This window comes from Opisthocomus hoazin, chromosome W (assembly GCF_030867145.1).
Source record: "Opisthocomus hoazin isolate bOpiHoa1 chromosome W, bOpiHoa1.hap1, whole genome shotgun sequence".
NCBI lineage: Eukaryota > Metazoa > Chordata > Aves > Opisthocomiformes > Opisthocomidae > Opisthocomus > Opisthocomus hoazin.
In genome coordinates this window covers 249,622-274,314 of record NC_134453.1, presented here as the reverse complement: position 1 = coordinate 274,314, position 24,693 = coordinate 249,622, and the positions used below count along the sequence as shown (strand labels likewise).

Sequence of the window (24,693 nt, the reverse complement as noted above, 5' to 3'; positions counted from 1 at the left end):
ACTCCAAATCACAGTTCTCCATTACACATGGCAGCTTCTAGGACATCACACACAACAGCAGCGAGTTACCATCTTAACACATTGACAGGGCCAGTGGCCCAACACATGAACAGCTTCACTGGCCTATGCAGTCCTTGCAATTCCGGCTACCCTGGAATCTATCACAGCCAGAGGTATGACGTGCTAGCCAAAACACTTTTTGAGCACAACCAGATTACCCAGCTACTTGGAAGCTCCACGTCAGTTCTGCTTCTCTCCTTTTTGTACAATAACATTTAAAATTATCTAGAAATGACGTAAATTTACATCAGGAAGGTCAAACCAAATATCTCACAAATATTATGAGAACAGGCTGTTCTGACTTGAGCAAAACCAAAATAATGGCAGGATAAACAGTAGATCTGATCAGCAGAAAAAAAAAATGCTCTAGAAATATACAAACACTACATGTCATTCTTCCCGGGCTACGAGCGTAAACATTAAGTATTTAGCCTATGCCCTGGAATCCCTCCAAACCCGCCAGTCCCAGCAGGACTTCACCAGCACCACTGGCATTCAGTAGGCCATAGCCATGGGCTCTGTAATTCAGGAGTGACACCAGCACCTTGTGCCGAGTGTGCTGGCTGAACACTAAACAGAGATCAGCTTTTGAATGACACACTGCAAACCTGAAGCCTCCCGGCTCTCTGTACAGTATGTACTATTGTACAGCTGGCACAGTTGGCTTTCAGGACCTATTATTAATTAAGCTGCTTTGAAGCATTAAATAAACAAAGAATTTCACCTGGGGCTAGACCACGAGGTCATCAGAGCAGTCAGGAGCCTCCCATCTTCACCATCTAACAGAAGGAGAAGTCACCCAGAACAGCAGCTGCTGCACAAGCCAGACTGCAAATGTTGCTCCAGTTAGCGGCAACTTGGCACTGAGAGGAAGTGTAAATCCTTGGGTAATTAGTGCTGGGGTTCTGTGGCTGCTGTGTACCTCTCAGCAGACCTGAATCACCACATGCAGAAGGAAAATACAACGCTCTTCAAAAATGGTCAGCTGTGATTTTTGCTACGAGTCCCTCACCCTGCTCCTGGCAGAGCTGTCTCAAATGCCGGGCTCCAGCTAACACCACAGTGCACTTTTACATGAACCTACTGCTGCACAATATTGCTATCCTGCAGCAACAGGAGGCTGATTCTTTCCTGCCTTTGTTAGGTCACACGTAGACTGCCGAGAAGCTTCTGGTTTACTATATGGGAGTTGAGAAGCTGTCCACACTTTCCTTGTGGAAAATAAAGAGCCGTTCCCGGATGGGACACTTTTGTTGGGCTTATTTTCAAGACCCCGTAATTTTGAACCTACACCTAAATTTAATCTTCACTCGTGCGTGCTTAAAACAAGGGGTTTGCTTTGTGCTCATATCTAGCCCTTTTGTGTACACCGACACTCCTTTCCTAGTTAGTTGTTACCTAATGTAAAGTTTTGGTCATAGACACACAAACAGAAGAAATACATACTGACTGCAGGCAGCAAGAGTCCAACTACCCAGTCTGAAATCTGGCCACAGCACTTCCAGTAACGTAACAGCTGCTCTCTGCTAAGAGGGCTCTGGGATTTAAGTTATCGTACTACACTTGGAAAAAAATGAAACAATGCCCCTTGCAAACCATGGCAATATATACTGTCAAGGAATTCTCAGTAAGTTAATTTCAACAGAAGGGTATTCCCCATCGTGAGAACATTATGTGCTGCTATAATGTGACTGCAATTTTACATATGTAAAAACAGAGAAACCTATGGACGTTTTTCAGGCAGAAGAATTCAGTGATTTTTGACTGCTTAAGACACCCCAGTGGCGAGATTAAAGTCAGTCTACTATCCAGAACTGGGACACATTTTTACTTAAATAATATAGATGAAGAAAAGCACGTGGAACTGGAAAAGCTTGTGTTTATTTCTCATAAATGTTTCTTCTGTACAATTAGCTATGCACCTTCAAATCAGTAAAGCTGGTGATAATACGATTATTCATTATTTAATGCTCACACATATGTATTTATATATCCAAAGTCTTTACTATGTGAAATAAAAAGTATGATCCAATTCTCCCACTTACGGAAACTGGTGCAGCATCATATCAGGCTGTAAAACTATGATGATTTCCCCAGCTGACTTCCTACCAACAGCATAAAATATGCAAGTACACTGAGAGTACCACTTTGGGTTTATTTTTAACTAGTTTTCGCATTTCAGCTGGAATATCTGGCTCTTTCATTGTTTTATTTTTAAAAAGCAAAGCTCCATTCCCCTCTAACATGAGCTCTCTGGATTAAATTCCCCTTCGTGTCATAAATTCAACCCTGTTGATTTGTTTTAGATTTCCAGCACCATAAGTACATGACAATGTTGTTCTTTGCGTACAAACTGAAAATAAAGTAAATCAAAACATTCTCTGCTCACAATAGGTATTCAAGAAACTTTCTAGGTTGAGAGAAACGTTACACTGATAAGACCTGTGCAGTAGCCTACATATCAGCTTTCCCTATCCAGCTGTCCAGAGCCCCGTTAGTGCCTCTTACTATCATCAGTCTCACTCTATAATTAGAACAGCTTATGGTTTATTTGGGCCTTTTTCAAAACCAGATTTCCTCCCCAGCCGTAGCTGTCATTCAGAAGTACATGAATAATATCTTTCAAAGTAATTTAAATTTTACATTATTTTGTGACAAATGGGAAATAAAATGCATTTAAATCAGTAGAGCAGCTCTTTCTATGAAATGATAAACACTTACCCTGGCTGAGACGCTTTCATTTGTTATCTGATTTTGCTCAGACAGGCCCCAAGTCCTTTTCCTTTCCCAATGACAGTCTTTATCTGCCTCCTCTGTATGACACAAACCAGCCTGCATTTGCAAGCTTTTTGTCTCCTCCGGGACTTGCGCTGAAATGACACCTTCCTGAGAGGGAAACAGAGCACTGGATTCCTTAGCCTCTGCTGCAGTCTGAAAAGTTTGTCCTATATTACTTACGTATCTGCAAAGCTCTTTCGGGTTTAGCAACCTTAAAAGGTTTCTTCTTAGACTTTCTGTTAAGGTACAGACAGCACGCCTTGGATTTTCTTCCGGCAAATTTCTTCCCCCCTCCTCTAGCAGCAATGAGCTTTCACCCAGCAAATCCTTGTCCATACTGTTTTCTGTCATTGTCTCTGAAGCCTGATTTGCCAAGGAAGCACCTATGCCACTAGTAGAAGAGTCCGTCTTGGCACATATATTATCTTTGTTCTTTGATTTGTCGGTTGAGAAACCTGCAGCTGAGTGGCTGCTTCCATTATTTTCTTCTTCAGTTCTGGGACAGTCATTTCCAATGGCTGCAGATGCAGCAGGCACTTTAGACTTTTCCTTGTCTTTCAAACTGGTACTTTTATCTCGGTGGTGTACAACGGTGAGAGTCATCTCTGCTGGCAAAGTTGACTGGCTGTACATAGAGGGGTCTCTCCTTACATTTACTCCTTTGAATTTTGAGTGATGACCACAGAAGCCAATGGTGGTATCCATAGGCGTAGTGTTATCTGACACTTGAGGCAGACAAGGCATTTCACTGAGGAAGTAAGCACACCCATCACAATCCTTACTCAGTTTTAAATCATCTTCATCGTCACTTTCTAATAAAAACTGCAATTTCTTTTTCCAGATTTCATTTTCGTGCGCTGTCAGCACATCTGAGCATTCAAAATAGTCTAGGTAATCATCAGAAAAGTCATCACTTACACTTGGAATTTTCTCTGCACAGGTCTTCAGAATAGTGGCAGAATTTTCAGAATTACCTTTTACAAAATAATTGTGATTTATTATGGGAGTATCTGCCTGCTCACTGAACAGGCTATTCATGGTTAGTGGTCTACGGAGCCCAGTCTTTTTACATGCCTGGAGACCTGCCAGAGACTGACCAGATACAGAGTCTTCTGTGCTAAGGCAACAGCTGTCTGTGGGGTAAGTGATTACATTTGTAGGGCGGGAATGTACCTGTCTGCTGCAGTGTTTCTCTGCTTTTCCAGCAGTGACACTGACCATACTGTTAGAATGAATTGGGTCATCACCATTCTCTGACAAATCCCTCAGGCAGGAAATAGTTTCTTGAGCTTTAAACACATTTTTTACATCCATGTTGTCTTCCGTGCTAGGCAAGCGTCTGTGGGACCTCTCAAATGGGGACAATACTTTTGCTTTTTCTCGAGCAGTAAACCACTAATCTTTGGAGTCAGAATCTGGTGAAATCAACATGGGGTCACCCTCATAGGGGTAACTCTTCTGTTGTGCAAAATGTTTCTCCTTCTGCTCATTTTACCCTGAAGTCTCCCACATTGTTATTTAGGTCAACAACAAATTCTGGGGAAGTTTTCGGTTTTGTATCTGATTCCAGCTCAACAGAAGTTGAACAGTAGGTCATTCTAGCTGTCCAGCTGTTTCCAGGAACTGTTCAATAAAGTGCAGATCTTGCTCTGCGCACCTGCAAATAAAAGAAACCTGAAGTTTAAAACTACTTCTAAAATGGATATACGTATATTCTAAACGGTGGGCAACTGACACAGTTACAAGCATTTTCAAAAAAAATAAATCATTATTTAAAAATCAAGATCATACATTAAAACAGTAACTATAACCCAGCTATCTATGCAATGACACTTCATGGCAACACACTGTAACTGTCCCGAGTGATTTGTGCTAGGAAAACAAATTCTTAAGCATGCCTGCACACACATGTAGCAGCAAAGTAGGCTGTAGCACACATGGTTTAGTCATTTCTAAATGCAAACAGTAATCTGCAGACAATATAAATTTTCACATGTGCATGACTTCTGCAGGTACCAAGTACTTGCTATTTCAGTAGTCACACTGGTAAAACAGTAGGCTATTCCTTGAACTGGCATCATAGGGACATAAATTCCAAAATCTGTTTGTAGAAATACCTGGAACAATCAGTCTGGTTAGATTTTATAGGGCTGCTTCTGTTTAAAGCAATTCTACTGTACTTTGGCTTGATGTTTGTAATTTCTGTGGTGAGAGAATATGAAATGAAGCTGGTCAGCTTCAATTTCCTGCTCATATTGAGTCTTACTTTCAAACAGCTGTGCAGCAGCAAAATGGTGTGGCAAGGCAGAATTTACATAAAAACAAAGTGAAATACACCAAAAGGCTTCCATTTGCTGAACCACAAGAAATATGGAATCATCTCTCTCTCTTGTAAAAAAAAGTTTCCTAAGCATTCCCAAGTCTTAGGATCTTGGACACTCGAGATGTTTCTGTATACTACTAGAGCACCCTGGCTCATTCTTCACCACAGGGTACCCACGCTAATCACAGCAGGAGTCTTCCACCATCCAGGGATCCACTCATCTGGGAAAGTAGTATAGCAAAACTGAGTTTCAAGTAAATTTGATCTCATGAAGGATGCTGGACTAACAGCTTTGAAAAATAGTGACCTACTTTTATTCACAGAACTGGTAGCACATGAAGAACAGCAGGAAAAAAATTTCTTGCCACCCTGCTAACCCAATGAAACAATTTAAAGATGCCTCTACTCATTCTCCTTTTCCTTCTCTCTGCTTCTCCCATTGTGACCTTTTCAGCTAATGTTTCTCACCTGCTGCAAGACAACCAGCCACTACCACCCCAGCACAGCAACCTTTCCCGACGCCCTTCCAAGCACTTCATAGCGCTGCGTCTGTTCTCTGCGGGGCCACAAGCAGAGCAGCCATTGGACCCGTCAGCACCCAGCTTCGTGTCACAGTCCACCACAGACACTGATCAAAGTCAGTTGGCAAGAAAATATGTGGGAGCTAGATTAGAGCTTAATGGCTAAATAGCAAGGGGCTTGCATGGCTTGCTTGGAATCTGCCTCTCCTGTAAAGAGCACAAAGCAGCTAGGTGTATTTTTATTTCCTTCGGGCAAACCCTGCCACAGACACCTATTCCACAGAGCTACCTAGGAGGAGCAAAGCAGGAAGACAAGGTGGTTAACCACAAGGATACTAGGAGGGACATCTTAGGTTGTATGATAAACGGCTAGACTTCATGCACACAAAGGAGCGCACAGAACAACGGCTGATGGGGGAACCAGACCAGCACCCTCTCCCAGCACGCAGCACGTATGTGTGTGGTATACAGACCTGTATGTGCCTACTGAGTACACGTGCTCAGCCTCACCAGTCAACTTCAGGACACAAAGCTGTGGCAGACTTGCCGTAAGGCTGCTGTCTTTGGCACTTCCTAACAGGCAACCTGGGTCAGCACAGGACCTCTGGAGTGCGTTACAAGAGGGAAAGGGAGCAGAGTTCAGTGTTTTTGATATGAGAAGTAAGGGGGAGTGGGAGGAGGTAGTGAAAAGGCAGTGGAGAAGCAACATGTTTTGTCAGTTCAGTCTTGGAATAAATTGGCAAAGGTCCAGCATACAAGGAAGTGGAGGCCAACAGGAAGGGATGGTTCGTAGAGCAAGCCTGATGTGCCACAAAGGTATACCATCAGCTCGGAGGTGTAGCCAGGAGGTTGCCAGAAGACACAGAGGACAACAAAACAGCTTTACAGTAGTACAAGCTAGCTGAGTCACAGTGGCTTCACCAGAGATGCTTTGCAGTATGAAACTAAGAGGGGAAACAAGCACCACTGTATACAGTGCTGCTGACGTGCAGAAGCTTTCAGGTTACTTTTTAGCAGGGCCTGTTGCAATAGGACAAGGGGTAATGGTTTTAAACTAAGAGAGGGGAGATTCAGACTACGCACAAGGAAGAAATTTTTTACAATGAGGGTGGTGAAGCCCTGGCACAGGTTGCCCAGAGAGGTGGGAGATGCCCCAAACATTCCAGACCAGGCTGGACAGGGCTCTGAGCAACCTGATTCGGTTGAAGCTGTCCCTGCCCATGGCAGGGGGTTGGACTGGATGGTCTTTAAAGGTCCCTTCCCACCCAAACCATTCTATGATTATCCACACAGGAGGTACAGGGCATGAAGACCGTGTGCTGGCTTCCTCAAACTACCACCTCTGAGCCTGAGAAAGAGTCTCCATCAAAACCCAGCGCATTACGGGCTTCCCTGCTGAAGAGGACAAGAGGAGGACAATTAGCATATTGTAGTGCTTCTAAACCTGCCGACTGGCCCTGGGCCAAGGCTCCACACTTGCTTCATACAGGCATTTGAACTACAGTCCAGACCATGCGTGCAACAAGGGCCTGGAGAAAAATAAAGGCATCGGATCCCATTACCTGCAGCCTTTCAGATCTCCGATCACTTTTTGCTTTCCAACACTAAGAAATATAAATACTTAACAGGAAAAAGATGGAGCAGTAGAGATTAATCATTTTCTCATCCACTTTATTACAGTGCCATGGAATTACCCCCCAGCATTCACCCATCTCCTCCTAAATGTGTATTTGCCTAATGTTCCCTGTTGCATTCTTTCAAATCTGCTTTCATCTTTGCTTTTCAGAAGACCAGATGCCTCTTTTTTAGAGGGTAAGTTATTCTAAAAGCATGATAATTTTCCCAGCTGAAAAGAGCCTTGGCAACGTTTTTTTAATGCAAATTGACTCATGAATACTCTTTACTAAAACACTTGTACTATATAGTTATCATTATCTTAGTTCAGCTGCATTTTGACACTGAAGGGAAAAAAGCTGTCAGATTTCTCGATATGAAAATTAGATTAGATTGCTTGTGCATTCTGTCAGATCCAACAATGAAAATTAAAGCAAAACAATGTTCCATGAGGAAAACTGCAATAAATGCTGGTCTTCCACCCAAGATAAAGAGATTATTTTTTTAAATCTGGGGAGAAAATAGAAGATATTAGATAAAACCATAATTTCAGTTACTGAATTTAGATAGAAATTGGAAAGAGAACTGTTAGTATAATACCCTCTCAGCTCCTCAAGAAAACTTATGACAGAAGATGCATAATGAAATTCACTGAGGAAAGACGAATGGGAAATCATGATAATTTACCATCAGCTATTGACTAGTAACCTGAAAATGAGCTCAATTCCTAATAAACTGGATTTTGAATGTTTGGTGAATAGAAGACATGGGAACATTTAAACGTATAAGGGTGTTCTGGCTGCTTGTCTCAAGTCTTGCTCTGGAAACCAACAATGCTACTTGAGGAACTGGGCACTAGCTAACAACGGGAGGGCAGTGAAGCAGAACCATGTAAGAGCAGTTAACACCATCAGGTTTTAGCAGGTAATGGTAAAAAGGTGCTTATTTTGGTTCTCCAATGCTCTGTAAACATATCTTCCATCTCTTCCTGATCAGAACAGCAATGTCTGTTAGAGAATTTTTATGGTGCCCCTTGAGGAGAATTAAACACGTGTTTGTGCTCAAATAAAAAAAATATTTAAGGAACAATGCACTGGACAGAGTCCTACCACCATCAGCAGTTCTACCAGGAGTCTGCAAAGATCGTGAGGACCGCTTTTTGCTTGCACACACCTGGACCAGCACCAACGGGTGAGCGGCTGCACGGGCACCTCACCGGCTGTGGGTCCATCCGCCAGCCCAGCTCTGCTGCCCAAAGGCAGCCCCCGAGCACTCACAGTGCAGGACAGCCACAGGACAATGCTGTGCCTGCATCTTATCTCACTGCCAAGGGAAACTCCACTCCCTGACAGAGAGTGGTTTGGGCTCTGGCATTCCTGCTTCCAGCCAGCTTAACCCCTTCTGCAGCTGGGCCTTCTCGCCCTCTGTGACAGACTGCTCCTCAGTCACAAATTACCACTGCTGAGCAGCTACAACCTGAATTCCCCTTTACTATCCCTGGACATGCTGGCTTCCCCTTTCCCCTTCCTCCACCCATCACTCGGGTCTGTCTCCACTCCCACGAAGAAAACCACACGCATATCACCACGGTCTGACGCTGCCTAAGCTCAGTGCCCTAGGAACTAAGGACAAGGAAAAACAAAGCTGGCAGCAGCATGGGAGCAGCCACCCGAGAACTGTGGTTGGATATGATCTTGGAGAAGTACAGAATTGATGAAAACCCGCAATAGTCAGATTAACAAGGCAGCAGTAGCCAGGAAAGACATTTGTAGATGCTTCACCAAAATCCTTTTACAGCAGGAAATAATCAAAGTGTTTCAAAACATATTATGCAAAAGAGCGGCCGGAAAAAGCATTAAAATGGCTGAAACAATCACTCAACATTTCTCAAAGAAAAATATATAATAAAACAAATTCAAGTAAATTTTCAGAAAAAATGCTGTTTTTAAAAAATTCACACTTTGTCATAATTCCATACTGGTTTTGAAAAACTTATTCCTAGTGAAAAATAAAAATGTTGATCATTTAAACTTATTTTTATTAAAATGCCAACATTCTTCCCAATTTGAAACTTATTTTTAAAATAAAAAATGTTCAATATTTGATCATTTGTTCCAACCAAGACCAAAACATTTTTGGAAAATTAACATGGAAGGAAAAATGTTTAAATGAGTTTAATTTTTTAGTAATAGCCACTTTGCAGGTGCTTTTGGACCCAAAGCCTCTTCTAATGATTTCAGAAGGAACTGTGGGCTTAACCCTAATGTCAGTAAAAAAAAAATTTTAACTGACAAAAATCTACAATTTTGATTAAACTTAAAAGGTGGCCATTTTCCTCTCTTGCATCACATCCCTTTCCTACTTTATTTAGCTATAACCAAAATGGAAATCTTCCTTTGTAAGCAATTTTACATTCACAGAAGTTATTTTTACAGAAAGCTTATGCACGTCACAAGTCCAGGAGGGAATTTCTGTCTTTCTATGGGATTCATGTCCTCTACAGCCACCGGAAAAAATTCACTCCACTACCTCTCTGAGGTTTTTTTCCTCTTATTTACGATCTATTCATCATGCAACCTCTGTTGTCTGTACAGTCCTACCCAGCCCACACCCTTATTCAGTAGGATTTATTCCTATCTTTCAGATGCACTTGCTCCTTCCCCTCTTTCACAGGACTGTCAGTCCATACCCACGTATTGTCTCACTCCTTATCATGACCACAGGAGCCTTTTGGGTCCGGGACCATTGTGCGTATTCACATGCTGCCTGGCACAATGGCCACCTGATCTATGCCCAAACCTTGTATAGTACTACAGTACAATTAACATACTAACCGTGCTTTGACAACCAAAGCATTGTTTAGGCACGTGAAAGCTCCACATCTGTGCATAAATATCCCTGTATGGCTGTCCGCGTTCTGCAGATGACCCACTTTACACCCACCTCCGCGCAAAGGAGTGGGAAAGAAAAGCGTGCGTTAGCCCACACAAAGGGTTATCTTAGCTAAGCACACAGGAGGAATAAAACTGATAATCCCCCTATGTTTCACATTAAGAAATATCCTTCCATCAACTAATATTTTGGTCTCCTTTTACCAAGCTGCCACTGGGTCTGGGATACCTGAAAACACAAGACAAATGGATAGCTACATAGATAGCACATGTTTGTAATAGCCTTAGATCACACCGACCACGTCTTCAGTAACTTCTCTGCCATTGTTCACACTTGCGGGGCCACACAAAAGCTGGCAGATCCCTTTTGCTTAACTGGTCAAGGATTAACTTTCACTGAACTTCTACACACAAACCTACATACAGAAAGCACGGTCTCTCTCCTTTGCACGGGTGAGTACTGGAGGAGGATGTGGACGCATGCATAATACAGTCTGCTCACCTATTCTTTTAACACCTCTCCATCAGACTGATCTTGTTTAGAAAGTCAGTGGAGTGTTTGCTTCTGCACGTCATTGTTTATTCCAAGATACCTGGTCTGAGACAACAAACTCCCCAAATGCCAGCAGTTTCCTACTATCACCTCCGCTCCACAGGCCAAACTACGGGATCTGGATTTGCCCTTTTGAAAAAAAATTATTATCCCCTAGACTACCCTACTAAACTTTAGATTTATCAATAGCTCCTCTGCCTGCCTGGGCATACTATACACGTTTTCACACATCCTTTTATAGGGATGTTATGCTGGCAGGTAGCTTAAACACAAAGAAAGCTGGTGGATGTAATTAGACCTCATTTAAGATAAACATGAAAAATCTCCAAATCAAAAGACTAATAACCACAAAACCTTTCTTTATGATGAACAGCAATGGTCATATACTATGCAGATCCAATCGGAAAGCTAGCTGGCATGTAGAGCAGGATGTTATAAATATTATATTGATTAAAGTGAGAGAAAGCAGCAAAAGCAGAACAGAAACAATAAAAAAAAAAAGCAGAAAGGGATCTCCACTAACCACACGACCCCAATAAAAATCTAAAAGGGTCAACATCTGAAAGGTGGGACTAGGCAGAACTTCCCACCGCCTGGGTCTGTACCCATGCCCCTGCCTCACGCCGGCATCGTGCTGGAAGGAGTGCTGCGTACACAGTATTCCTCTCTTACCCTGTATTTGGCACAGGCAGAAAACACAAGCACGTGGGATAGAACGGAGTCCTGCCGCAGCCTGGCCAGGTTCTCAGTTTGCCTGACCAAGGACTGCGGCAGTACTGCGGAACACAAAGGTGCGTTAGTCCAGACATTGACAGGAAAGTTCGGCATGAAGCACTGGCCACAAGAGCCTTGTATATGTGATTACTGATTTCTACAGTGCTCAGGGAAACAGGACTTTATGTGCATTTCTGTCAATAAATATGACTTGTACTGTTTAAGATTAGGCATGAAAAGCCACACACCACAACCAGGCAGTCACAGCGATCCCTAGCATATGTATATGAGAACTGAAAGAATTACATCTACTGCAATAGCTTGCACAGCAAATGACCTGCAGTAGCAGACGTAGCTTAAAATGAAATATTACTGCTAACAAAGCTTGAGTTTTTATCACCCTGACTCTCGGACTGCTTGGTTTGCAGAGATACAAAGACATCATAGGCCTAATCACTCAATAACCTTACAGATCCTTTCTACAACGACCAACTCTGGCACCGTAAGTATAATACACATCCTGTCACCCAGCTGCCTGCAAAATCTTAGGGCCCTGTTTAAATGCAGTTACGTTCCAAGGCTAATGCTAATTCCCTTTCCATTCTCCCTGGAAATACTTCTCAAATATGTCTTAACTTTCTTGCAAAGAGTTTTCATACCATCTGTATAGCTGCAACGTTCTAAGAAATCAACTGCCCTAATTCCATCCACTCCCCAGACCCAGCCTGCCAACTGTTTTGTGTTTGGGAATACACACATGTTTTCACTTCCTCATCCAGGGCATCTCTCAACAGAGATTTTTTTATTTTGTAGCAAATTCCTAAGTTTAGCGTTTTTCTTCTTCCAAATCAAAACAAAACAGAGACTTTCCCTATTATGCAATAAACACCAATTTAGATTTCTTAAATGAGATATTATATTCCACATATGGAAATTCATATAATATATTTATATTTACAATCAGAATCGTACAACATCTTTTTTCCAAAAAGGTTGCCATGCATGTTTTGCCATACTTAAATGCTTATTTTCATGTTCTTTGTTTTAAACTTTTCCTTTACCAGAAACAAAAGTTATTATTAAAAGTTTTCCTTTAAAAGTTTCACCAACATCCGCATGTTTCTGTGAATCTTTTTTTTTTCCATGCAGCCATCAGTACTGATGATTCAAATTCCACATGAAATTTCTGATTCACTTTCCTCTACTCCTACTCTACACAACCTTTCCAAAGTGATTGTGCCAGCCAGCCATAACAACATTTTCCAAAAGCGTTGTGTCCATGCGTACATTCTGAAATGTTGTTACTTTGTAAAAGTTAAAATCTCCAAAACAACAAAACCTGGAATTCTAGAGTTCAATTATAACTCTGTGAACTCTATTTACAACTGGGCTATAGTAAGTATTTATACAGCAGTTTGCTTACTGTAGAGCCTAACATTTGATGGGGTAAGAGTAGTGAGAACCCATGCACACAGGGATGTACAATGACAGCACTTTCTACTTGTTCTGTATCTCACAGTAGTGCTGCCTGACTCAGTTCTGCCTGGAATCCCCAGTGCTGGAACACAAACAAGAACTATAACCATATTACTCTTCTATAAATCCTTCAAGACATTGCAATGAAATAGAGAGCAGCACACTTCTCAAAGACCAGGTAATGGCAGAAATCAAACTAGCAAAATGCAGTATTATCTAAACCAATTATCATGTATCTATTAACAAGGTTTGGATAAAAAAAACATCCATGAAGTTTTGGCTGTTCAGAAAGCAGACAACAGGAATATGTCCTTGCCAAATACACTGTGATACATTGTGTTTCTTCAACTTCCGACATGCGAGGCTTTTCGACAACTTTTACATTAGCATACTACCCATTGTAATCAGCACCACAGTATAAAGAAAACACCACAGCTACAATTCATTGGCTAAATGCATGAAGAAAACACCACAGCTATAATTCATTGGCTAAATGCAAGACAAATAAATGACTGGCTCTGCATATCTCTAACAAACATCTTAATATAGAGTAATTAAAAAAAGCAATCACAGCACAAGTCTTAACACTGATCTGTCTTAATCTATTTTTAACATTTGCCAACCATCTGACACTGTCAGCACGAGCAATTAATGCAGCCTGATAATCATCTACATGCTACCAAACGACTAGATTTTTTTTTCTCAGAAATGGAGGAAATTTTTATCTAATGAGTATTTGGCCATGCCATATATATTTAGAAAAAATAAAATGCATATTTCAGGATACCCAGTGTCACTTACACATTCTTTAGAGAAAGAAGCTTGCTTTCATACAATTTTTGCAATTTTGTTTGTCTTGATGAAACTCAGTAGAAATAGTACCAGAGTGTAATTTCAGAAGCATTTAGCAGAATTCTAAATGCAACGTTTAAAAACCCAAAATCTATCAGGATGAGCGAAAATGATTATACTTTACCAGAAGCAAATAACAAATCATATTTCCTGTTCAATAACAGTATAAATCACTATATTCATGCAATACATTAACAATAAAGTAACTTGCTCTTCTTCATTTATTTATCTTTTATGATACACATTCTATTTGCACACAGTAGAAGAAAGTAGACAAGTAATTTATGAAGTATAAACAATTTAACCTCTCTAACCATAAATATGCACTTACCCTTGCGTGCTCTTTTCTTTAAGTTCTAGCAGTGGGCCAGGCCTGTAGTTTGTGTGAGACAAAAGACAGTTAATTTATGCATGTTGTTTCAGAGCTGAGAAGCTAGCTGAAAGCTTCAGTGTTGTTTTGCTAGTATGACCTTAGTATAACGAGTCTGACCACAGACAGCTTGACTTTTAAGAGAGACTATTTCATTACACTCAGCAGATGGCTCTTCCTGGGAAAACCTCGGCCAGACAGAGTGAGCGAGGGAGCTGCCAGAGATAAGAGGGTACATCCTACTTCCATAGAAGTCCACGGAATTCCTCATGGCCTTTAGGGAGAGGAAGTGTTGGCCTTAGCTTTTCATAATAAAGCACTGGGCTGTTTCTTAAACCATGTGCTTAACTGCTTTGCGAGGCATGTTGGGAATTTCTTACTTCCTTGAAGTTAAGCACACAAAAGTTCTCCTGAACATAAGAAAATGTGCAATCCCTACCAAGTAGGCTGAGAAAACCAAAGGTGGATAGTGAACTTCTAACAATCACTACATAAAAACTCACGTCATGATTCACATTCCTCAAAGGCACATAAGCGAATCCCGAAGTAAGAAAGCATTCCTACTCCTGTTACCCAAGCAGGCAAGTCTTACCCAGCAGGAACTTGAATGAGCTGCACAAACTGCTCTGAGCTCAAGGGATCTAGAAAAGGCTAAAAAGCAACTTTTGTGGCAGCTTTTTTTCTTGAGCTTTTGCTGAAAGCACAGCTGAAACTCGTTATGAGATACTACTGTGCTAAATACTTCTTACTCCCAGCCTTATCTAGACCCAGATAGGAAGCTGGTGTGCTCAGCAATAAATATAGCACCTACAACCCCCCTCATTCAGGAGCAGCAGCAGGGCTATCAGTTTTATAGGATAAACTAATAGTCAAAATAATCCCCAAAGAAAGGAGAGCCAGGATTTAAAACCATGTTCAACCTGAGGTAATTTAACTGCCTGATGTTGTAAGAAGACACTCAACAAGCACAGATCATAGGCTGAGGTGGGTGAAAGGCACCTGCCTGATTCTCCAGCAGCTAAGCCATACACAGCTGTGGGTCACTACGTATCACCACTGTCTTGCCTGTAACCATTTTGCCACGCAGATCAGTTTTGCAGCTAAATTAGGGCAAATAAACTATTGATTAACGATGCAGGAAAAAGCCACTCAATGCAATTTCTTCAAGTTTAAATAACTGGCTTGTTTTTCCGATATTCTGGACCCTACAGAAGTCAGGAAAGATGCTATACCGTCATCTGCTCTGCAGGCAGATGGGTACCTCCAAGCCTGTTTTGACCAGCACATGAGGTAACAGACTCCACTCCACAGCCATGCTGTGCTGCTGCAGCCGCCTGACCTCCAGCTCGCTCTCTGGGAAGGCGAGGCAAGCTTGCAGCCACAGGGCACAATACTGCAGGAACAGGGGCAGCCGCATTTGAATGCCTGATCACCGATTCAAGAGTTAGCAAAATAACATTTTTCTTTTTAACGTACTTTCGGTCCACTTTGAGCAAGTCGTCATTCCAGAGAGGCGAGAATTCCGTCAGCGGCGATGGCGAGCAGCCACGGCAAGCTCTCTCGGGGGAGGCTCTCCCTCACCGAGCGGCCTGAGGCGCCCGGCCCCGCCGCCCGGGCGTCCGCTCGCCCGAGGACCGGCCGCAGGGAGGGCGTGTGCCACGGCGGGGAGGCCATGGCGGTGCGGGCCGACAGAGCCGCTTCTCCCCGCCGCCGGTCGGTTTCTGCCCGGTCCATCCCCCGCCCGACCCCTCGCCGCCTCACGGGACCGCCGCCCGGCCAGGCCTGCCCTCAGCGCCAGCGGCTCCCGGCCTCAGACGCTCCCCCTTCCCGCCTCACACCGGGTAACACAGAGCCCCGGCCGCTCCCCTCACGCTGCCAGGCCGAGGGAAGCCCTTCCCCTCCCAAAGGGCCGCAGGCGCGGCGCGGCTCCTCTCAGGGCAGGGCGGAAAGCCGCGCCTGAGGCGAGCCGAGCCGAACCGTGCGGCTGCGCCCGCGCGTCCTTCCGGGCGGGAGCGCCGCCCCGCGCCGGCCGAGAGCGGCGATGTCGGAGCCGGCGCGGGGCGCGCCCGGGGCCCTGCCGCTCAGCCGGCTGGCGGAGCCGCTGCTGCGGAGGCTCAGCGAGCTGCTGGACCGGGCGGCGCCCGGCAAGGGCTGGCGGGACCTGGCGCAGCGGGCGGGGAGCCGCGGCAGGGTCCGGCTGAGGTGAGGGCGGCCCGCGGCGGGGGTCCGGGCGTCTCGGCAGAGCGAAGGCTGAGGCCGCGGCGCAGCGCAGCCGCCGCAGAGAGCGCACGGCGGCGCGGGGGGGAGGCCGAGGGCGCGGCGGCGGCGGGCTCGGCTTTGCCTGCCGGCCCCTCGCGGGCGTGCAGCGCAGCGGCAGCCGAGCGCTGCGGTCGCGCCGCCGCTCCCCGGGCCCGGCCCTGCCCCTCGAGGTGCAGCCCCCGCAGCCGCCCGGCCCCGCGGCCGCCGCCCAGGCGCTGCGGGGCCCGGCGCGGGGGCTGCCGCCGAGCAGCGGGAGGGGCCGGGGCGCTGCTCCCCGCTTGTCCGCGCTCGGGCGAACGCGTTCGTTCCCTTCAGCTCCGGGCCCAGGTGCCGGTCCCGGGTTGGCTTCCTGCGGGCGGGGTCTCGCAAACACGAGGCGTTTCGGCGCCGCGCGCACGCTGCGGGGCCGAGTCCTCTCCCTGTTCCCGCTGTACGTGTCGGTGCGGGGGAGCAGGCCCCGCGACTGCCGTGTGACCCCCGCACGGCCTGTCGCTGCCCCTGTCGGCGTTATCCTGTAAAAGACTAGGAAAGCCTGCCCGGTGCGGGACGGGATCTCGCCTCCCGGTTTGCGTGCAGCTGGGAGGGGGCGAAAGGAACACGGCTGAATCTTTGCGGTGGGCAGACACGAACCTGCATTACCTTTCCGCAGCTGTATTCATTTCCTTATTATCTGCGTTATTTTAATCTGCTGTGATGGAAAGTTCTTTAGGACCTGACACCAGGGTTTGAAGGGATCCCTGCGTGTGCCTGGAGACGCGCGTGGCGGGCGGCTGGCTGCGCGGGGCAGCCCATGCGTGTATGGGTTAGGTGGCGGCAGTCCCTTGCTCCAGCAGCTGCTCTGACAGTCAGAGTCTTCCCGGACCTTCAAGTTAGATTCTGACTCGCTCTTTACCGCTTCTGAATCAGGCGCCTGAAGATGAAAGGGGCTGTACTTGTTTTTCTGCTGAGACTTTAAAAAGTGAAAATTAGAAGATTTCTTGATACATTTGGTCGGCATTGTTAGGTACAAGCGTCTCTTTTGTAGCATGCAGCTCGCTGATACCGCTTTCTGTCGGTGGAGGTGTCGCTGTGTAACCTCTGCACTCCTGAAACTTGAAGGAAAGGCTGCAAATATGTCCAAATCAGCTAGGAATTTCCCGTGTCTTTTTTTTTTTTGTTTGCCTACAAGTGATTTTTAACTCGGCTGCTTTCGGAGGAAAATGTACTAAGAAGGTCTATGCCATGTCTTTCTCGTATTATTTTGTAGCCCTCTGGAATTAGAACAGTGTTCCCTCAAAGTGCTGGAGCCAGAAGGGAGTCCTAGCTGGAGTCTCCTGAAACTGCTGGGAGATCGGGGCTGCACCGTGGTGGAGCTTGTGGAGTTCTTGCAGGCGCTGGAGCACACGGAGGCTCTGCAGTGCCTCAGCCATGCAGGTCGGTCCTGGTTTGTGCTTTCGCTGCAACTGTGTCTTTTACACCGGAAACACTGAAGTATTTGTTTTCTACACAAAGTAAAAAAACACCTTTAGTGTTTGAATTCCAGTAATTGGTATTTGTATGATTACCACAGTAATTGGCTCGTGTGATTCTGAGATTAAAAGTAAGCCAAGTAGGTAAGCAGGCTTAGTGCAGTATTGTTGTAGACTTGGAGTTGGCTGCATCGATATGACAGGTGCTGTCATTCCCTCTGCTGACTTGGTTCTGTGTCAAGCTGTGCCTTTTGGGAGATGCTTATAGAGCTGAAATGGTTGAGCTGGAAGACAAAGAGCGTTGCCAGCCATCTGTTCAGGCTACAGGTTTTGTTAACTGCACTTCATAGCTTGCCCTAATTGAAGGGGAAGGGTGCAATTAGTGCCAGTTCTGGTGCATATTGGATCCAGTCCAACTTGCTAATTGGACAGAAAACCAGACTAACTTGGGATAGAACTACATTATTTTCTGCTAACAGATTCAGCTTGCTTCCTCACGAAAAGTCTAGAAGTGGGGCAACGCAAGGGAACGCATGGGTAAGACGGTGTAGACCATGTGCTTCTTGCTCTAGTACAAACCCAGGGCCCTCTTTTATGTCCTCTTCCTTCAAGATGTGGTGAAATTCAGCCTACTAGGAAGCTACAGAAGCCTCTCTTCAGAGCGGAGAGTGGAAATGAGACCAGCAAGCTCCTTGCCATACTGACAGCTGTCCTGTTCTTTGGACAGTGTAAGAAAAGAAGCATGGGCTGAGAACCTTGGAATTTTTCAAGTGATTTATAGTAATGCTTTGCAGCCGGTTCATCTAGTTAAGGGTGCTGCTTCTTACTGAACTGGGAGGACCATCATGTGTTGAATGAGGTGTGATTGAGTTACATGATAGCTGAAGTATTCCAACGCAGGCTTGCCAGGGAGAGGGGAATTGGTGTTATATTGATGTGAGTGGATTGCGCTCACAGGGGTAGAGCTGAGGGGGAGGCACAGGCGCTGTATGCCATCTTGCACTATGAATGCTTGTTCCTTTTTGTTGTTCTCCATATGGTGGTTACTGGGACAGTACTGAAAACAAGAGTGGTCCTGGTTCACATTTGTGCTACAGCGCGCCTGCACTGAGCCAAAATATTGTGCTTGCTTGATCTGTGATCGTCCCAGGTATCACCACCGTTGGAACTGTGGATTTTTGTGTGGCTGTCAGTCAAGTCATATTTTGAAATACGTAATAAAGACTGAATCCTGGGTAAAACAGGAACTTGCTACACAGTGGAATTGTGAGATAGCAGTATCAATTGGGGAACTGGATAGATAGCTAAGATATCCTTGTGTTGAGGGGAACAAGCCAGTAAGCAGACTTTTGTCAAGACCTCGTGGAACTGCAGAGATGGTCTTGTTACAAATGAATTTCTTGCAGAAAATCTTGCAGTTATGATCCGTGATAGGATGGATTCAGCCTCCTCTAAGGAGCATTGAGTGGTTTCATAGAGACTGAGAAACTGGAACCAACAGAAACCAAAGCAAAAGGTATTTGAAGAAAGTTTAGGTCAAAAGAGTTTTAAAAGTATTTAAAAAGAAGTGGTAGGTCCTGATATTTGTGGTGAGTTTATTTAAATGTTCAGAAGTGGTTGATTCTTGAAGTCAAAGTATAAATTCATAACTGCCAGTTTGTTCTAATACACCAAAAAGAGCTTCAGCATTGCTCAGGTTCCTTTAGGAATGGGATTGTTCATGTAAGAGCTCTATAGCTGTCATAGAGGTTTGTTGGACTGGTTTCTACCGGCTTGGTTGATGCAGTTAAAAAGACACAAAACTTTGTGAGCCTAGGAGCGTACTGGTTAGTGAGTGTACAGTTTTGATGCTGCGTATTCATCTGGTTTGGCAGTGATACTACCTCAGTACCTTTATGGCAGAGATGTAATGTTACAAGCTAGGACATCGCTTTGCTTATAGAATCAGAATCATTTAGGTTGGAAAAGGCCTTCAAGATCATCGAGTCCAACTGTAAGCCTAACACTGCCAAGTCCACCACTAAACCACATCCGTAAGTGCCACATCTGCACATCTGTTAAACACCTCCAGGATGGCGACTGAACCACTTCCCGGGGCAGCCTGTTCTAATGCTTGACAACCCTTTCAGTGAAGAAGTTTTTCCTAATACCCAGTTATATATTGGACGCCAATCTAAACCTCCCCTGGCGCACCTTCAGGCCGTTTGCAGCAATACAGAGGATCTCTTGGAGGATCATAGACTCTCAGAACCAAGGTCCAGAACTTGTCTGTGTCACAGAGCTTAGAGACTTGCCTGTCACGTTGGATTAACTCCATAGATCTTCTTCCTATAAAGACACAAAGTAGTAGCAATAGTAACAACTTTAAAACTTCTTCTTTTTGGTAGTGAGGAAGCCTGAGCATCTTGTTCCTTGGGTCACCTCTCTGTCCCTTTTCTTCCCTTTTTTTGTCTTGTCACTTTGTGAACTTGCTGGAAATGAATGAAACGCAAAGAGCTTTCTTCCAGGCTAAGAAGGGAAGACTTAATTCACAATTTGTGGTGTTACAGTCTAGTCCTTGTGCAACCTCACTGAGTTGTGGTGATTGAAACACGAGCAAAGAGGTGTTTTTCCTCTGCAGGCAGGTCTCTGACCGCAGCAGTTTAGGCGCTTCAGTCTGAATGTGAGTAATTGAGGCCAAGCTTCCAGAAATGACTGAAAATGTTTATCAGTGTGTAAGCTAAGAACGTAACAGTTGGGTTGTAGTTAAGATTATGAGTACTTAATGTGCACTGCATGTTTCAAAGTCTGGTAACCGTGTCAGTTTCCCCATCCTCGATGGTAAAACTCGAGCTTTGCGTTTTCCAAGGAAAATCAGAGAAGTGTTTGTGTGTCTTTGTAATCATTCAGAAAATTGAGCCAGAAGGGGTTTTTTGACCCGTTTGACCATCTATGATGCTTGCAGGAAGTAGCTGTTTAAGTGCTGAATGAATTGCAGGAACATAAATGAAACTGTGAAGAAATTATGAATCAGATTTCTTAGAACCTGTTTATAATACTTCCAAGGAGTGCAAAATACTTATCTTTCAGATAATTCATTTTTCTCTGCTTTCTTAAGAGATATTAGCGATGCAAATCAGGAGAGATTTAGAAAAAAAAAAGTGAAGTCTTTGGAAAGAGCAAGTCTTCTTAATTTTTCTGTCCTTTAAACTTAAATAATATAATTCCTGTTCGTTTTGGTTAATGTTAGGTGATTGTGATGCTTAAAAACTGTGTTTAACATACTCCCTTTAACTATGAAAAACAGCGGAGGAAGTGTTAAATGAGGACCTGAAGGAGCGATCTTCAGGGCTAGGGTATAGAGGGAAGTTATTTTAGAGAAAGAAAGGCGGGGAATTTTCAACTCCTGTAGCTACTTTGGGGTAGCTGCCTGTTCGATCAACTATTTCAGAATAAGATTGTGTGTGGAGGAAGTTAATATAGCCCAGTTCCTTGACAGACAAAGATGATGTGATTTCCAAATGTCGTATAATCTCTGTTTCAGTCTGTTGACCATGTGGGTTTCTGCTCAGGTTTTAGCCTGTTGATGAACACCTTGGTCATAGCTCTCTATTTTTTGACAGCAATGTGAGGTTAAACTTTCTGGTTTGGGGTTTTTTTTCCCCTCCTCCTCTTCTGATGACCTTTATTATACCAGTGGATCTGCATTTGGGGCCATGCTGTAACTAGATCTCTGGTGTGGTCTAGGTTAAGAAAACAACTGGATCATATCAGACTGGTGTCAGAGTTTCGCTCATGCTATTTCCTGGCAGTTCAAATCTGAAGTGGAAAATTTTACCTTGCAGACTGGCAAAAGAAAACAACAGCTCTGTGTTCTACAGGAGTCAAAGGCATAAAGCTGAAACCAGAGTTTCAGCTGATAAGGTTGCATGAGGAATAATAGAAAAACGCACTGTACTGTAGTTAAACCAACTCTTACTGCTTTGATCCATCCCTCAGGCTGTGCTTAATCTTAATCTGAAGATTGACAACTCAGAGAAGTTGTTGGGAGTAAGCAAACTCTTAAAACTGGGAATACCTTTCCCAGAAGGGATCTGTGATGCCATTGGAAGTATTACTTGCTTTAGTGAGTAGACAGCAAGAGGGACTGAAGTATCCTAAAACTAAAATGTCTGAATGATCTGCTTTAAATCTTTGGTAAACTCTGTAGGGTACTGATCAATTTAAGCATGGATTTTGTGTAACAGAAGACAATTTTTCATGTCTTAAAGTCATATAACTAATTGGAGCTGCGTGTATACACAGTACAAACATGTTATTTTCAAGTATATTTAGTGACAGAAACTTTCTTTGCTCAAAGGACAACTGAAATGCAAATTTAAATTGTGAAATTGCATTTCTTAATAACTTTCCTATGTGTAAATTCTTTTTTAAAGGTATAAAGATTGTTATACAGCCAGACTCTCAAGCAGTGCTCTCTGGTCAGGTCGTCAAGCTATGTTGCTGGGCAACAGGACATCCATTTGTGCATTACCAGTGGTTCAAACAGGAAAAAGAGGTAATAGTTGATATAGAATATAGGTTTTTTAAGTGATGAAAATAATAGGTAATGATTTTGGATGATGCTTCTTTTTAAGACTGTCACCGTTATTTACAAGGGGAGAAGATTGCTATGTGTACTAATAAAAATAGAAGTTTAAAAAATGCTGCATAATGACCCTGTCAATGTGCTCAAACAATAAGGTGGTTCTTCATACTCAGACCACTTCATCCTTGGAGGCTAATCTTGGAATGTGACCGTAGGGAAACTAAGTTTAGTTGTCCCTCAGCCTACCAAGAAGTTGAACACAGGCTACTGAGAAACTGTCACACTGGAACAAGCGCCAGTCACTCTTGGTCTTGGACAGAGGGAAGCTGGTTCCCTAAGAGTGGACAGTTAAAGGTCTGAACTTAATTCCACTTAGGAATTTAAGTGCCAGCACTTATGCCCATATTTCTGATCCCAGTTATCTTTCTACAAGATGAATGCACTTTTTTCTTAATGTCATTTTGTTAAGTGCTGTTTTAAAAAATGCAGTAAGTTTATGGTATTTTAAATTGCTGTTGGGACTGAAATTTGTAACTCATTTTCTACACCTTTCCAAAAGTTTATCTAGATCATCTAAAACATGGCTTAAAAATATTATTACAGTCATTTCCTGCTCATTACAGTTAAAATACATATTCAGTAAAAAATTATTTTTCTGTGAAAGAATGTTACAGTTTCCTGGTCATAACTAGATGTATCTTAAGACTAGAGCTGAATGTAACACATGTGCTGGTTGGAGTAGTGATTAAGAAATTATTCAGTTATTTGTGGAGAAAGGTAAAAATTATTAATTTTAGGAAGAACTTTTCAACTGGCTTAAAAGCTCAGAATTGTCTTAAATAGGGACATATGAATTATTCTTGGAAGAAAACCTGTCTCTGAGCTACTAAATACATAGAATAAGACCTTCTCATCCAAAAGTTTCAGGTAAATGAAGGAGTTGAGTGTGGTGTTATGGACATTGAAATTAATATTCTAATGTTAGATCGTGGCTTAGATTAAATCAATTTAAATTTAAATATTTCTTGGTTCCTCTGTAATTCAGGTTCCCCATGGTAATTCTCCAGAGCTGGTTTTGAATCCGGTGAATGTGAACGATTCCGGCTTTTACATCTGTCGAGTGAACAGTGAATCTTCCTTTGTGTTCAGTCGGTGGGCACGACTTGAAGTTTGTGATATCCAGGGTACATCTCATGGTGAGTGGCAAAAACACGGTCTTCTGAAAGTCTGTCTTTCCACTTGTTAGAGAAACTTAAGTCCCCATTGCTGTCTTGGACAGGCGTGAGAGAGGGCTGATGTGGTATCCAATTATCAGGCTCTTGTGCTGGTCACAGAAGCAAAAGAGAAATGAAGTTCTGCAGTGGCAGATAAGAATAGGTAGATGGAAAACAATACACAGTCTCAGATCCTTTTACTTCTCAGAGGATTCTTGGAACAGAAAAGCAATTCTTTAACTCTCTTCTTTTTTACTTGTTAACCTCTTGCTGTAACTTGCTAGTGACTGGACACCCACAGTCTATTCTGAAGGTCTGCCCCATGGGCTCTGGCTTAATAGCCAGGACTGTTTTCTTCTTCATCTACGTGCTGCCAGTCTGAGAAGCAAGCTGTTTGGGTAAAGGAGAATCTAACGAGGTTCTCTGCCTTCCTAGAAAGAAGTCCTGCCTTACTTAGAAGGTCAGAACAGTGAACTACAGAAAAGTGCATGCATGCTGGAGGCCTGGACACTTTAGAAAACCTAGATACTGTGCAACGGAAGGAGCGTTAACTGTGCTCAGAGGCAACAGGACTGAGATCTGGAAAATAAGGTTTGGCAGGTAGCAAAGTGATAAATCTCCCTTCCAGTCAGTTTTTCAGACCACAATAATCTATCACAATCTTAGACGTGTACCAGCCAGGAAAGTTAAATTGGTTGAAGCCCAGCACATTCCTTCTTTGCCAGAACACTTGGGGAGAAGAGAGAGAGGCTGGGGCTCCGTGGATATGTCTGTTGCAGAATATACGTTTGCTAATACAATCTTTCCAACTTCGTATAAGCAGCCCAGATAATAGAGAAGACATGCCAACAATTTACTGAAGTAAACCTATGAGAGGAAGAAACACATGAGCTAAACAGAGTCTTTTTGGTGTGCAGTGCATCTTCATGGGTTCTGTAAATGGTCAGCTAACAGCTGAATATGTGTTACTTGCGTAAGAAAAGCCTTAGTAATTTAACTGTACCAGTGTAAGTCCATATGAATTTATGGCACTGGCTTGAAGATACCTCTGCT

General features: G+C 43.7%; 2 protein-coding genes across 9 annotated transcripts in view; one reads left to right on the top strand and one right to left on the bottom strand.

Annotated features, from left to right (window-relative positions):
- Positions 1-16,036, bottom strand: part of LOC142365665 (alpha-protein kinase 2-like) — an 88,545-nt gene extending 72,509 nt beyond the window's left edge. For 6 of the 8 annotated variants that reach the window (XR_012766535.1, XR_012766534.1, XM_075446688.1 and 3 more), the window contains exons 1-3: positions 15,629-16,036; positions 14,114-14,155; positions 2,782-4,495 (exon numbers count right to left, since the gene is read on the bottom strand). Coding sequence is in view for 6 of the 8 variants with exons in the window: in XM_075446688.1 (XP_075302803.1) it covers positions 2,782-4,152 (1,371 nt within the window). In the remaining 2 variants the exon portion in view is untranslated. Of the gene's footprint in view, positions 1-2,781; positions 4,496-14,113; positions 14,226-15,628 lie in introns of those variants that run through there. The other 2 variants (XM_075446692.1, XM_075446687.1) reach the window with 2 other exon arrangements.
- Positions 16,037-16,193: 157 nt separating this feature from the next.
- The window catches only part of LOC104328499 (mucosa-associated lymphoid tissue lymphoma translocation protein 1), a 34,170-nt gene continuing 25,670 nt past the window's right edge, over positions 16,194-24,693 (top strand). The window contains exons 1-4 of the mRNA XM_075446258.1: positions 16,194-16,354; positions 17,658-17,824; positions 22,275-22,396; positions 23,472-23,622. Of these exons, the coding sequence (XP_075302373.1) occupies positions 16,194-16,354; positions 17,658-17,824; positions 22,275-22,396; positions 23,472-23,622 (601 nt within the window). The remainder of the gene's footprint in view (positions 16,355-17,657; positions 17,825-22,274; positions 22,397-23,471; positions 23,623-24,693) is intronic.